We start from the raw sequence: 12,725 nt of genomic DNA, 5'->3' as shown, positions 1-12,725 counted from the left end.
AAATTATATTATCGGTTTAATTTCAGTTTTTGTCATTTTATTTTATTAAACTCATGAAAATGGTCCTATTTTTATTTTATTTTATACTTATATTTAAGTCGGGAGGGAGGGAGTAGTAACTATCCTATAATTTTAGCATGTATATATGAAGAAAGTAAGCTGAAGAGTGTATGATTTGAACCCTATATGGTGCATTTGGGCAATTGAAAATCTTTGGGCCTGTATTGCAAGAGTTTGAAAATTTTTCATTCCACCCACTCACTTTCTCACCTATCTCCTGTTTTTCCATTTTTGTCCTTGGTCAAAAAATTCAGAACGCATTTTCCGAATTTTTTTTGTCTATAAAAACAACTTCGGAATGTGTTTTCCGAATTTTTTCCAAATTTGAACTAAAAAAATTCGGAAAACGCGTTCCGAATTTTTTGACCAAGGGCAAAAATGGAAAAACAGGGGGTAGGTGAGAAAGTGAGTGGGTGGAATGAGAAATTTTGCAAGAGTTTTTGCTGCTATGCAATAGGGGTTGGACATCCCTGGTCCTCTCATAGTATATTTATTTGGTAAAGGTAATTGCTAAATGTACCTCTGTAACTTCTATCGTACCTTATTTTTCACCTAAATTAAATTTTTATGTTAACCAACCAACATTTGAGATAGTTTAAAAATATGACATGTCTTAATTTTATGTTCTTCTTGTTGTCATCTAGAGTTGTTGCAGTTCTAAGGGCCCTGTCTTACGGTTAAGTTTCCTACTAATTTACCAGTGTTTTGATAACTTATGTTAAAGGTATATGTCGGCATGTCTGATATATGTCGGTGTCAATGCAAACACATGTAGTTTATTAATCACGTCAATTTTTAAAATCATTATCAATTTCTATTAGTCATTATTAATATTATATTTAATGTTCATGTCCGTGTCAATACTTCCTATGTTAATTATAATGCTAAGTTTGGACTTATATCAATAAAATTTCTATTTATCAAAAAAATAAAACTATTATATGGCAATTGCAAAAACTTTTATTAATAATTTTCTAGATCAAGAACAATGAAAATTCTTCTAGCGATGTCTTTTACACATTAACTTGGTCATCATTCAAGAACAAACATATGGCTGAACAATCATCAACATAGTAAAATGGATACTTGTTTTTCCAAGCTTTAACTGCACGTTTCACTAACAATTTGGCTGCTAATGATCTCTTTGGTGCTGATGCAACTTCGTTAATTACATCTTCATTTGATAACACATTCCATATCTACAAAATAATTATAAAAAGAACATTAGAATTTTTAGATGTCTGCAACGACATCGCAACTGTAATTTCGACCATATCAAACATATTTTGCTACAATATAAGGGGATTTGAATTGAGTGTGTTCGTAATCTCATGCAATTACGTCGTCAATTGTGTCGGTGACCCGTTTGATTAAAGATTAGACAGTTCAGATTTCGAGTTTGCTATTTTAGTTATAAAAAAAATTCAACACAAAATTCTTTGTGCGCGCGCGTGCGCATAAGTGTAGTCGAGTAAGAAGAGTAATTATTGAATACTTACCCCATCAGAAGCCAAAACGATAAATTCATCTTGCTCGGTAAGTTTTCTATAAGATAAATCAGGAACTGAGGAGAGGCCATAATCTTTTAGGCAAAAATCTCCAAAGGCTCTTGACATAGCTAATCCAGGGCAATCACCTTCAGGCATCCAAATTCTTTTTACATCAGGATCTTGTTCTGCTGCAAAAACTCTACCTCCACACTTAATCACTCTATTACTTTCACCTAATAACAACAAAGAGAAAAACTTAATTAGTTGGTTATAAATTTTTCCAGTGTGTTTGGTTCTGCGGTAGCAAAAATTTATTTTAGTTAAAGTTAAATTGAACATGAAATAATTTATATTTAAATATATTCAGTTCTCATGAGCTTAGCTCATATGGTAAGAAACATTGCATATTATATGTAGGGGTTGGTGTTAAATTTACTTGGAACATCTGGAACCATGTCAACAGAAAGTTGAATAGGAATAAGTTGATTATTATCTTCTTTTGTGCAAAGAACTGCACGAGAATCCCCTAAATTGCCAATTATCAATTGGTCACCCTGAAATTTTATTGAAATTAAAATACGGTTAGAATTCAACATTAGTAAGAAGGTAATACAATGCAAGATCTTAAATCAAAGTCGCAATCAAAGTCACGGTTTTTTTATATTGTATAGGGTTACAGTCAAATTTAGTCGATCCAACCGAAAAATTTGTTTTTTAAAGCTGAAAATATATTAAAACGAACAAAAATTAACAAAAAATCTAGGAGGACATAAACATATTTACCTGTTTAATTAAAGTTATCGCTACGCAACCGCCACAAAGTCCGTCAGTGTCAACGTTCTTAGCAAGATGTTCATCCATTTGATTGAAAGAGCTAGAAAAGTGTTCTTCCCATGAATCATTATAAGTGCTTTTGTTTGTAGCATTAGCATCATTTTCATTGGAGACATTTTGTTGTGACATTTTGATTGTTGTAGAGAGTGTGGAGGGTAGATTGTCACGTATAGATTGTGCAAATTTGTGTCCTCGAGGACCATGACCATCAAACACACCACAAAATATTGTGTCTTCATCTCCATTGAAGTTCTATTAAAAAAAATACATTAATTTGGGCCCTTCATTTCATGAAATAAAAGACATCATGCATAATGAAAAAAATCATTGGATATGTAAGAAAAAACATAAGATATTGTCACCTTCTAAGAGAAACTTAAAAATAAGTTAAAGATGGTAGAAACATTGAACTTTGAACATGTAATTATTAAAGAGTTAAATATTATTGTAAAATTAGTGTAACAAAAAAAAAAGCACGGTTTTGAAGATTACTACCATTCTTCGGATTTCTGTGTAGTTTCTCTCTCTCTCTCTTGGGCTTAAACCCTCATTTATAGAAAGAAAAAATTATGGTTTTAGAAAATTATTTGATATTCTAAAAAATTACATTTATAGGAAGGAAATAAAGTGCATCATAAAATAAATGACAAAATTGAATTAGATGAAGTCGAATTACCCTACAACGATTAACATTTATTGGAAGGAAACAAAGTGCAGCATAAAACCCTCATTTAATTTAATGCAGTTGAAATATATATTGTTTAATTTTGATCCAACGATTAACATGTCAATCTAAATTCAATAATCACACACACAAAAATAAAATGGGTACAAAGAATTGTTGGAAAACAAATGGAGCACATGACCTTGAACCCTAAACAATATCATATGTAATTTTTATGCAAAAACATGAAACAAATTAAAGTTTGATGGAAGATATGCATGAAAAATCTTACCTCCCAAACTGTCATTGCATCTTGATTAATTCCTTTTGAACCCTTTTGGATGTACATTGAGACATATTTAGAGGATCCATTTAGTATGACCCGGGTTCCACCATCAATAATCTTTTGATTACATTCAACTTGGATGCTGCAACAACTTCCCATATCTTTCCAAATGTTCAATTACACAATCACACTTTCAAATTTTTGGAGGAAAAAATAATGTGTTTTTCAATAAGAAAGGGATGATGCAATTGAAATCTTGGATAAAACCTTTTGTTTGTGTTATTAATTTATATCTATGTTAGATTGTTCATGTGCAGGTTGTATTGATAATCCTAATTTGGATTAAATTAGTTGGCTTAATTCTAATATGGATTAAGATTTCTCATAGTGTGATCTATTTTGGTAGGACATAGGACAAATAGGATTGAAAAAAACTCAATTAACTATTTGTACATTTGTTTTTAACTAAACTTGGTTTGGATCCGATAAAAAAATGTGGGTTTAGATAAGAAGAGATTTAAAGGGAGGGAGATAAAAAGGAGACGATAATAAAAGAAGAAAAATAGCTAAGACGTGGATCGTTCGGAAGAATTCGAGTTCGATTTTTGATGGAAATAATTCTTGATCAGATTTTCCTAATCTTGCGACCAAACCCTAGATTACAGGGACCTTTCTTTAAGAACAAGTGGGATAATGTAAAAAAAAAATTCATAAAATGTATGTTATCATAAATAAATGAAAAAAATTAATATGTTGGGACGTTTATTTTTGCAACTCATTTATCTCTTATGTATTTAAATTGTGTGAAACGAAAGAAATCATAGACTATTCCAAAAAAGTCCATATCACGATTCTTGGACAAAGTCAAACTCTACTCCTATCGGTGGTTGAAGATAATAAACATTAGTCTGGTTTCAAATTGCCACTGTTGGTGGTCGAGCCTATTTACTTATTTGGACATCGACTAATTCTTTATTTTATATATGTTTTGGACGCTTTTGTAATCTCCCGTAGTCTTTTTTCGATACACATTGTGGTGATGAGACTACTTGATTAGTTTTTAATTTTATTTTTTTTGACCGAGTTAGTTTTTAGTTTAATATATCTCATTTTTGTCTTTTAAAATGTATATATATAATTTGATATTTATATTGACAAAATATACCTTTATACATAGCATATAATCCAGACAATCATTTTATTCTCTTCTTGCACTTATATTTTTATCTGGGACAATATTGAAGCAACCACCCACCCACCTATTTTTTTTTTTCTTTTCTATTATTCTATCAATCCTATGGTTTATAGGGAAAGAAATTCGGTAATTCACAATTTAGCGGCAATATTATAAAAGTTTGTTTAAGAATTATTCCCACAAAAATAAATATATCAAATATGTACATATTTCTATGTCAACTATATTCTAATGTCCTTCAAAAAAAAAAAAAACTATATTCTAATGTAATTTAAGTACCAATACAACAAACACATATCAATGAAAAGAAAATAAATAAATCAATAGTAATTGTATTGACTAAACTAAAATAAAAAGAAGCAATTAGACTGTAAATTACAAAAGATGAAGGTTTGTAGTGTACCGTATTTTTTTTAAGTGTTCCTTTTTCTTTACCAACTTTTCTTTTTCTCCCAATTTTTTTTTATTTCAATTGCTTCAACTCCTATTTATACTAGGATCTTAGTCATTAATTATGTCAATCGATCAAATTAATTTCTCATCAAATCTTACCTTAATAAAAAGCAAGATTATCATGAAAATTAAGAACGTCACCTTATACGTTACCTTATTGATAAATATCACAAATTAGTTACAAGAAAATTAAGATCAAGTTTATCATATGACTCACTAAGTAAATAGATATTTTTTTGGTACACTAAGTAAATAGATATGAGTCTACTGTCCAAAAAAAAAAAGGTAAATAGATGAGTCTCTAGAATAAATTTAATTAATAGCTATAATTTAGTTTCAATTATATTATGACACCTTGATGTCATTTGATCATATCCCACGTATATACACGCTGCATGTATATGCATAGTAGATATACAACAAAACTTGTGCTCCTAATTTTTTCCTTCTTTAATGGAGAGATGGTTCCAATGTACCAAATCATAACCCACTATGAAGTCCCGATACGTGATACGATACCGATACGATACGACACTGATACAGTGATACGAGAAAATTTTCAAAACTCCCGATATGATACGACCGGGATACATTATTTAAAAACTAAATTTAAAATTAAATATATATAAATGTACAATGAGTCAGGATCCGTTGACACCAACTAGTTTGACACCAAATGTTACACCTCTCAATAACGTTTTAACCGATATAAATTTTATAAAATCCACCGTTGGATTGAAAGTTTACATCATATAGATCATTTGTGTAAAATTTCAAATAAATCCAAAATCATTTGATATGTTATTGAGATACATCAAAATTAACGGTTTTTGTATTTTTTTAAATGCCGTTAATCTTTATGTGTCTCAATAGCATATCAAATGATTTTGGATTTGTCTGAAATTTTATACAAATGATCTATATGATGTAAACTTTCAATCCAACGGTGGATTTTATAAAATTTATATCGGTTAAAACGTTATTGAGAGGTGTAACATTTGGTGTCAAACTAGTTGGTGTCAACGGATCCTGACTCATGTACAATATATAAACATAACAAAAATCGATAATGATAAAAAAATTAACATTCAAATTACTCTAATTGAGCAAACAAGTGACAATTTCATATCTTAAGTTAATTAAGTACTACCCAAAAACGGGTGGGATGGGTAGCTCAACCGGTTGAGCTAAGGGTTAACGAGTTGGATATCCAGAATTCAAGTCTTGGTAAGCATAAAAACTAACATAACAATATAATATACTAACAATTTGCTTATATAAAAAAAAAATATGTACTACACAAAAAACACATAGTTGGTAACATCACACATTGTCCAATACTTTTTCGATACACGTATCGAAGAAGTATCCGACACGTATCGATTATATATATTTTTTAAAAAATAATATTAATTGCCGATACGTGTATCAGAGAATATCGGGCGAATATCGATATCGAATACATATCTGACACGATATTTCGCGATTTTTACAGTATCGAGGCTTCACAGCCCCGCATACAAACCAGAACCAACCCAAAAGATTTTATTTCAAGATAAGGTTAACAACATTCATCGACCCCACATTTATGCCATTTTTTTACATGTACCTTCATCCATACATTTGATAGATGTTTTATTCTTGCTACATTTTTGTATATAATGTATAGATTCTTTCATTCATCCTTTATGTTCTACGGAAATAATTTTAAAAATAAGTAGAGAATGAGAAAATATTACTAATGATCATTTTACGGTTGTTCTGTATAAAATTTGAACTTTATTCCTAAAATTACATAGTCAAATTCTTAACGTGACATACATCTTATGAACATACTGTATTCCACAAAAATAATTGGCTCATAAATCAAGAATTATATCATCCTTTGTGACTTATAGTATCCTTATCCTTTTCATTTTTGTTTTCTGAAAATTACATAGTCAAATTCTTACCAGGCATCTTATGAACATATTCCACAAAAAAAAATAATTACCACATAAATCGAGAATTATATTATCCTTTGTGACTTGGATGATTAGAATTAGGTTAAAGTTAAATATATTCTTTTTCCTTTTCCTTTTTATGTGCTAATCTATGCAACTTTGATTTGTATAACCAATGATGCAACTCAATCTTGAATTTTGGTCGACAATTTCGTTATCAATGATCCTTTTCTCTTGCATGAAGTTAGTCCTTTTTCAATTACAATGAACCTTTAATATAAACCCCACATACAATAGTTGGAAAACCTGCTGTGAACATGTTTCCTAATCCTTACCAAGAGGAACAGTGATCCAAAAACTGTGGCAATTGTTACTGTTTAGTTTATTTATCACTTCACATCTTTCCACTACAATACATGACATTGTACTCTCACTTTATACTTAAATTTGTTCTATGATTCATCGTATTTAACTGTTACTATGAAGCACAAACACAAATATCGAACACGACACAGATATCGACGCGTTGACGTTGATGATAATTTGAAAAAATGACATGGTTCTATGTAATCATAAGTGTTGGTATCGTGTCAGTGTCATGTCAGTGTCTGACACTGACGCGTGTCCGACTACAAGACATGCCTAATTTGAGTAGTATTCATGCTTCATAGGCTGTTAGTTTGTTAGATTAATATTTTTTTTCTCTTTTGCCCGGGTTAAACTCGAGAACTATAACTCATTTTAACTCTTAGCTCAAACTAGTTGAACACTTGAACTACTCATCCACCTCGTGTTTATGATTAACCTTCAAAGATTAAAATCTAAATATGGATGAAACCTTCGGCTGGCTGTGGATAGTTGGATTTCTTGTCCACTTTATTTTACAATGAGGAGAACCAATCCCTTATGGTGAAAAAGTGAAATCTCAATCATTCATTTATTTATCTACATCGTATGTGGTCAAAGTCATTAAGAAGAAGATTAAATGGCGAGAATTTCCTCCCGTCGAATCACAATCCTGTGATAAGGATGATGTACCTACAAATACTTCAACACCAAGTTTATCATACCAAATTTTGGTGACTTATCAAGCAATGAATTGGTGGGTTGGTCCTAGCAATTAATCCCCATATCAGGTAGCAATCTTAAAATTTCAATAAGATTGGTAAATAAATATTTACTGGAAGCAACAGTAAAGAGAACTCTAGGCATAAAAATGTACTGTACAATTTGACAGACAATAAAAAGGCTTATAACTGAAAATAACTAATTTTATTCCAATTGCAAATTTGTTGAATACAAGATGATAGTGACACTAGATGCTTTATGATCCGTTGAGGTACATAATTGTCTTTTCATATATTTATCAATAAACAAACAAAAAAAAAGTCATTTTTGGCCATAATAAGTGACAGCTTAAAAATAAGTGTTAATATCAAATTGTAGTGTTTTGCATGTGCTTAGGCACTTCTTCATTTGCTCATTATTATTAGCTATTCAATAAATGCATAGAAACTCAAATTAAGAAAATCACATTTTTTAGTCAAAAAAAGAAGAGAAGAAAATCACGTTTCAACAGCCACCATATAGCTGGAAATGGAATACATCTCCCTTAAAACAGTTGTACTTACTCTACTCACATCACATGGCTGCCTAATTAATGAAATTTTGCTTTCTCTTAATGATTACCAAACAGAGTTTCCAAACCCACCAAACAGCTAAGTTATAACTAACAAACCACATCCAGTTTTAGGAGTTAGGACTATTTAAGTCTGAAAATTATCCAGTAAGCTATTTTTAGAGCATTAGCTAGTTAGGACTATTTAAGTCTGAAAATTATCCAGTAAGCTATTTTTAGAGCATTAGCTGTAACTGTAACTCCTAAAAATAGCTCCCAATCTATTCACAGCTAATGTTCTAAAAATGGAATACATATCCCTAAATCAAGTTTTAAATTGTAGCTGCAACCACAGTTACAAAAATTTATCACATTTTTGCTACCTTGCACTTGTTTATTGCATACAACTAAGTGCATGTTTGTATTGACGGTGAAAATGCAATATCACAGTGCGCAATCGTGATTCAGGCAAAATTACACTTAAAGATTCACAAAATCACGGTGCCAATATGATTTTTCCGAACTCAGAGCCAATTCAAACATACATGTATAAATGTGGTTAATACTTAATACAACCTACTGTGAAAACTGCACAGTTGCAGAGACATCAAAATGCAGAGATTATAAAATCCTATACATTGTGGCTACAATTTGACTAAAGATTCCTAGTGATTTCATCAATAATTCATTATTAACCCCAGAACCAATTCAACAACACTATGAAGAAACAAACACTCAAATTCTTCTCAGAAACTATAACAACCATAGCTAATAAATCTATAGTTACATCTAGTACGTATCTATTCTACACAAATAAATGAAGAAACATGTGTAACAAATCCAATTATTGTAAAGGGGTGATTTTCATTTGCAATTATTACAAGTAAACAAATTCATTAAAAAACGAGGAAACTTCTCTATTGGATTGTAAATGTAAAATAAGAATGCTACATAATAAAAATGTAAATGATTTTCAGTATTTCACCTATGAGATAACTCTATCACTAAAACCATTGATGAACAAGAACACCACTTTGTCTAAGAGAATTGAAAAGCTGCAAACATTGATCATATGTTTTCTCATACTTAGGACTTCTTTGTCCGGGACAACATCTCTGCCATCTATTATAATGACACTCAAGAAAAATTTCATCAACCAAACAAATCGCACCGGTTTCAAACAACCTAGGAATCAAATCAAATTCAGTACCTTCAACATCCATTTTCATCACAACAAAATCGTTCATTGTAACCGTGCTCTTCAACCATTCAGCGAAATCAAACCCTTGTATCTTATGAACACCGCCGCCACCACCACCCTGAGAATCCAACGGTTGAATCCTTCCCATTCCTCGCCCTACTTTCTCTGTCTTTTTATCACCCGGGTCGTTGTTAATTTCGAAAACCAAACTCTCATTCTTAACCCATGCAGCATAAGGTAACAAAGTCACCCCTTTTTTCATCACATACTCTTCATGAAAAGCTTTATCAGCTTCAATTGCATAAACATGAAAAGTTTTATTCTGTTTTGGATACTGTTTCTTAAACCAGCTTCCAATGCTTGAACCATAGCTTCTAGCTCCAACATCAACATACACATATCTACTCTTAAAGCTTATATCAACCATTGAAGATGCATACTTTATATTCTTCACATTCTTCTTTAGGGTTATCCATGGTTTCAATGGTTCCTCTTCAATCAATTCCTCAGCATTCTTAACCAATTCTCTCTTATACCCTGCAACAGAACACTTCTTATTCTCAATCAATTCAATATCAGAATCAATATTTCTATAACCGATTTTCTTCACTACGATTTCTCTTATCTCAGGCATCGAATCATCGAAACCTTGAATATCATTGAATTTAACTACTTTGCAACAAAATTTAAACAAATCAACAAATGAATTGTAACTGTAAGAATCTTTAGTCTTTACATGAAACACTGCAAACCCTTCGGGTTTCAGCGTCCTCGCGATCTCCCTCGCAAATTCAACCGGTTTCACCGTTCTCTCCAATCCACCTTCACCGGAAAACACAAAATCAAACGTGTTATTACCAAACGGAATCCTATGACCTTCACCGGATTTCACCAACGGCTTCAACGCCTTCTTCGAGATTCCAACCGAATCAACAACACCGATCTCCTTCAACGCAAACACATCCCTTCCGGTAACCGTATCAACACACAAAGACTTCGCCTCCGGTGAAAGATAACCGGCGACAATCAAATTCTGGAAAACGGAAGAGTAAAATCGAACTCCATTGATCCAATCTTTGCTTGCATGATGCACCGGTAAAGCTAGTTCGGATGAGGATCGGACAGCGAGTGCACCGGCACCGGCGACGCCACCGGAACCAGATCCGGTAACGGCTACATTAATTTTCTCCGGTGAAGAGAAGAAACAGAAATCTCCGACGTTGCAGGTTTCGCCGGCGATAGTGATGATGTAAGCAAAACGAATAATGACGATGAAAACGCCGAAGAGAAGTAAACGTACCAGAACATTCCGTAGAAAGCCAGGCTTCGCTACGGTAGGTTCCATAGAAACAGATTCTGCACCTTCTTTCTTTTTTTCTTTTTACAGAAAAAATAATAATAATCAGAAAAATTGTTAAAAATTGAATTAAAAAAATGAAAAAAGGAAAGAAAAAGTTTGTTGTTGTGAATGAATTTAGCGAGAGCAGAATCTAGCGGAGGTGTGATTTGCACCGATGAGAGGTTTTGTGGTGGTGGAGGAAATTGGGAAAAAGTGAGGGGTAAAATGGGAAATCATGATTTAATTTATGAAGAAATGGAGAAGAACGAGTCCATGAATCGGAGTGTGAGTTGGTTATGGTGAGTGGGGATTTTTAAGGAAGGTAATGGAACGCGGTGAAATGTGGTGACTTGTTACCGGAAGAATCGGTTGAAATTGCTATTATACGCGGACGGCGGAAAGAGATGAAATTATGCCGTTTACGTTTTGTGGATTTATTGTCAAAAATAATTATTATGAATTTATGAGAAAGAGAACAAGTTGTAATGTGATGTATGAATGAATTTTTCAGATTTTAGAAAGCTTGAAATGTTTTGTCAGTTTGTGAAATAGATAGCCACGTCTTTATCGAATAATTAAATCTAGTGGATTGATTAAAATTAAAAAATTGGTTGGTCATGTCATGTTACGTTATTCTTTGTTTTTGTCAAAAAATAAAAGTAATTTTTTATTCTTTCTCATCGTTGAAATAGTAAACTCAAGTCCATGATTTGATTGGATAAAATTGCTTAGAGATTAAGGCAGTGTTTAGAGAGGACTACCTACAGTAATTTGGTCTCTGATTTTTACAAAATTGGCAATTTAGTCCTTCAAATTAATGAAATTTCACTCTCGTTTTGCTTGCATTTTTCACTCAATCAACAATGTTTGTCCTCATTTACATGATTTTTGCATGTTTATTCATGCTTTTATATGTTTTTTTAGTCACCGACACGTGTGCAGTGGTTACATACGACAAATATAAAGGAACGAAAGGAGTACTATTATTTGATCAATATTTGCCATCAGTTCACCATCAATCTTCAATGCTTGAATGTTATGTCTAACATCATATGAACATCCCACAAGTCCTTTTGGCAAAAAAAAAATAATACAAGGAGCTTTATCAGACCAGAGAAAATAGTCACACCCAATAATTGTATTATGTTGCACAAAATCTTTCAAAGAGATAAATAATTGTGAAATTGAAAACAAAGATTTAATTTTAATAGTAAACATTACCTTTGAAGCATGACACAAAAAGAATGGACGATTTGAAATTTCAACTGTCCTTGAAATTCTTATAACAGTTTTTCTCTCACATATGCAATAAGAAATTGAAAAATTATCATCTCGTGCATAAACAAAAAATCCTAAAGATTTGCCATGTGGGAGATAATGTGTCACGTTAGCAATGTTAACCCCGTTAACTAACCGGGGATGACGAAGGGGCTTGCTTGATTGACATTTTGAAAATTTAGTGACAAACATATGAATTTTTGTTAATTTGGGAGATATATTAAGTTGCCAATTTTACAAAAGTCAATGACCAAATTGGGTATTAACTTGTTTATAGAGTTTAATGGAGATGCTACATCTAATAGAAATCAATTATTTATCCACATCATATTATTCAATGGGGGAGTACGAATTAATACCATAC

The 12,725-nt window shown here is 31.7% G+C and overlaps 2 protein-coding genes across 2 annotated transcripts; both read right to left on the bottom strand.

Moving 5' to 3' along the window:
• Positions 1–1,073: 1,073 nt before the first annotated feature.
• On the bottom strand, positions 1,074–3,493 carry LOC123922009 (probable protein phosphatase 2C 33). Its single transcript, XM_045974753.1, has 5 exons — positions 3,341–3,493; positions 2,334–2,636; positions 1,987–2,104; positions 1,560–1,783; positions 1,074–1,259 (listed from the first exon to the last, which is right to left on the bottom strand). The coding sequence occupies exons 1-5, from the start codon at positions 3,491–3,493 to the stop codon at positions 1,074–1,076; spliced, it is 984 nt and encodes a 327-aa protein (XP_045830709.1).
• Positions 3,494–7,625: 4,132 nt separating this feature from the next.
• Positions 7,626–11,716, bottom strand: LOC123920777. Its single transcript, XM_045973093.1, has one exon. It carries the CDS (start codon positions 11,087–11,089, stop codon positions 9,548–9,550), a length of 1,542 nt encoding a protein of 513 aa, XP_045829049.1. The 5' UTR covers positions 11,090–11,716; the 3' UTR covers positions 7,626–9,547.
• Positions 11,717–12,725: the final 1,009 nt, after the last annotated feature.

Source organism: Trifolium pratense, linkage group LG4 (genome assembly GCF_020283565.1).
Source record: "Trifolium pratense cultivar HEN17-A07 linkage group LG4, ARS_RC_1.1, whole genome shotgun sequence".
Taxonomy (NCBI): Eukaryota; Viridiplantae; Streptophyta; class Magnoliopsida; order Fabales; family Fabaceae; genus Trifolium; species Trifolium pratense.
Note: the sequence above shows the minus strand (reverse complement) of the source record. Positions and strands in the feature narration are given on the sequence as shown.

What these genes read in the sequence shown, in the direction of transcription:
- LOC123922009 (XM_045974753.1), bottom strand. Translation starts at nt 3,493, where the DNA reads ATGGGAAGTTGTTGCAGCATCCAAGTTGAATGTAATCAAAAGATTATT. An exon ending in ATGCAATGACAGTTTGGGAG is followed by an intron (nt 2,637 to 3,340) that starts GTAAGATTTTTC and finishes TTTTTTTAATAG; the next exon opens with AACTTCAATGGAGATGAAGA. An exon ending in CATGGTTCCAGATGTTCCAA is followed by an intron (nt 1,784 to 1,986) that starts GTAAATTTAACA and finishes TGTTGTTATTAG; the next exon opens with GTGAAAGTAATAGAGTGATT.
- LOC123920777 (XM_045973093.1), bottom strand. Translation starts at nt 11,089, where the DNA reads ATGGAACCTACCGTAGCGAAGCCTGGCTTTCTACGGAATGTTCTGGTA.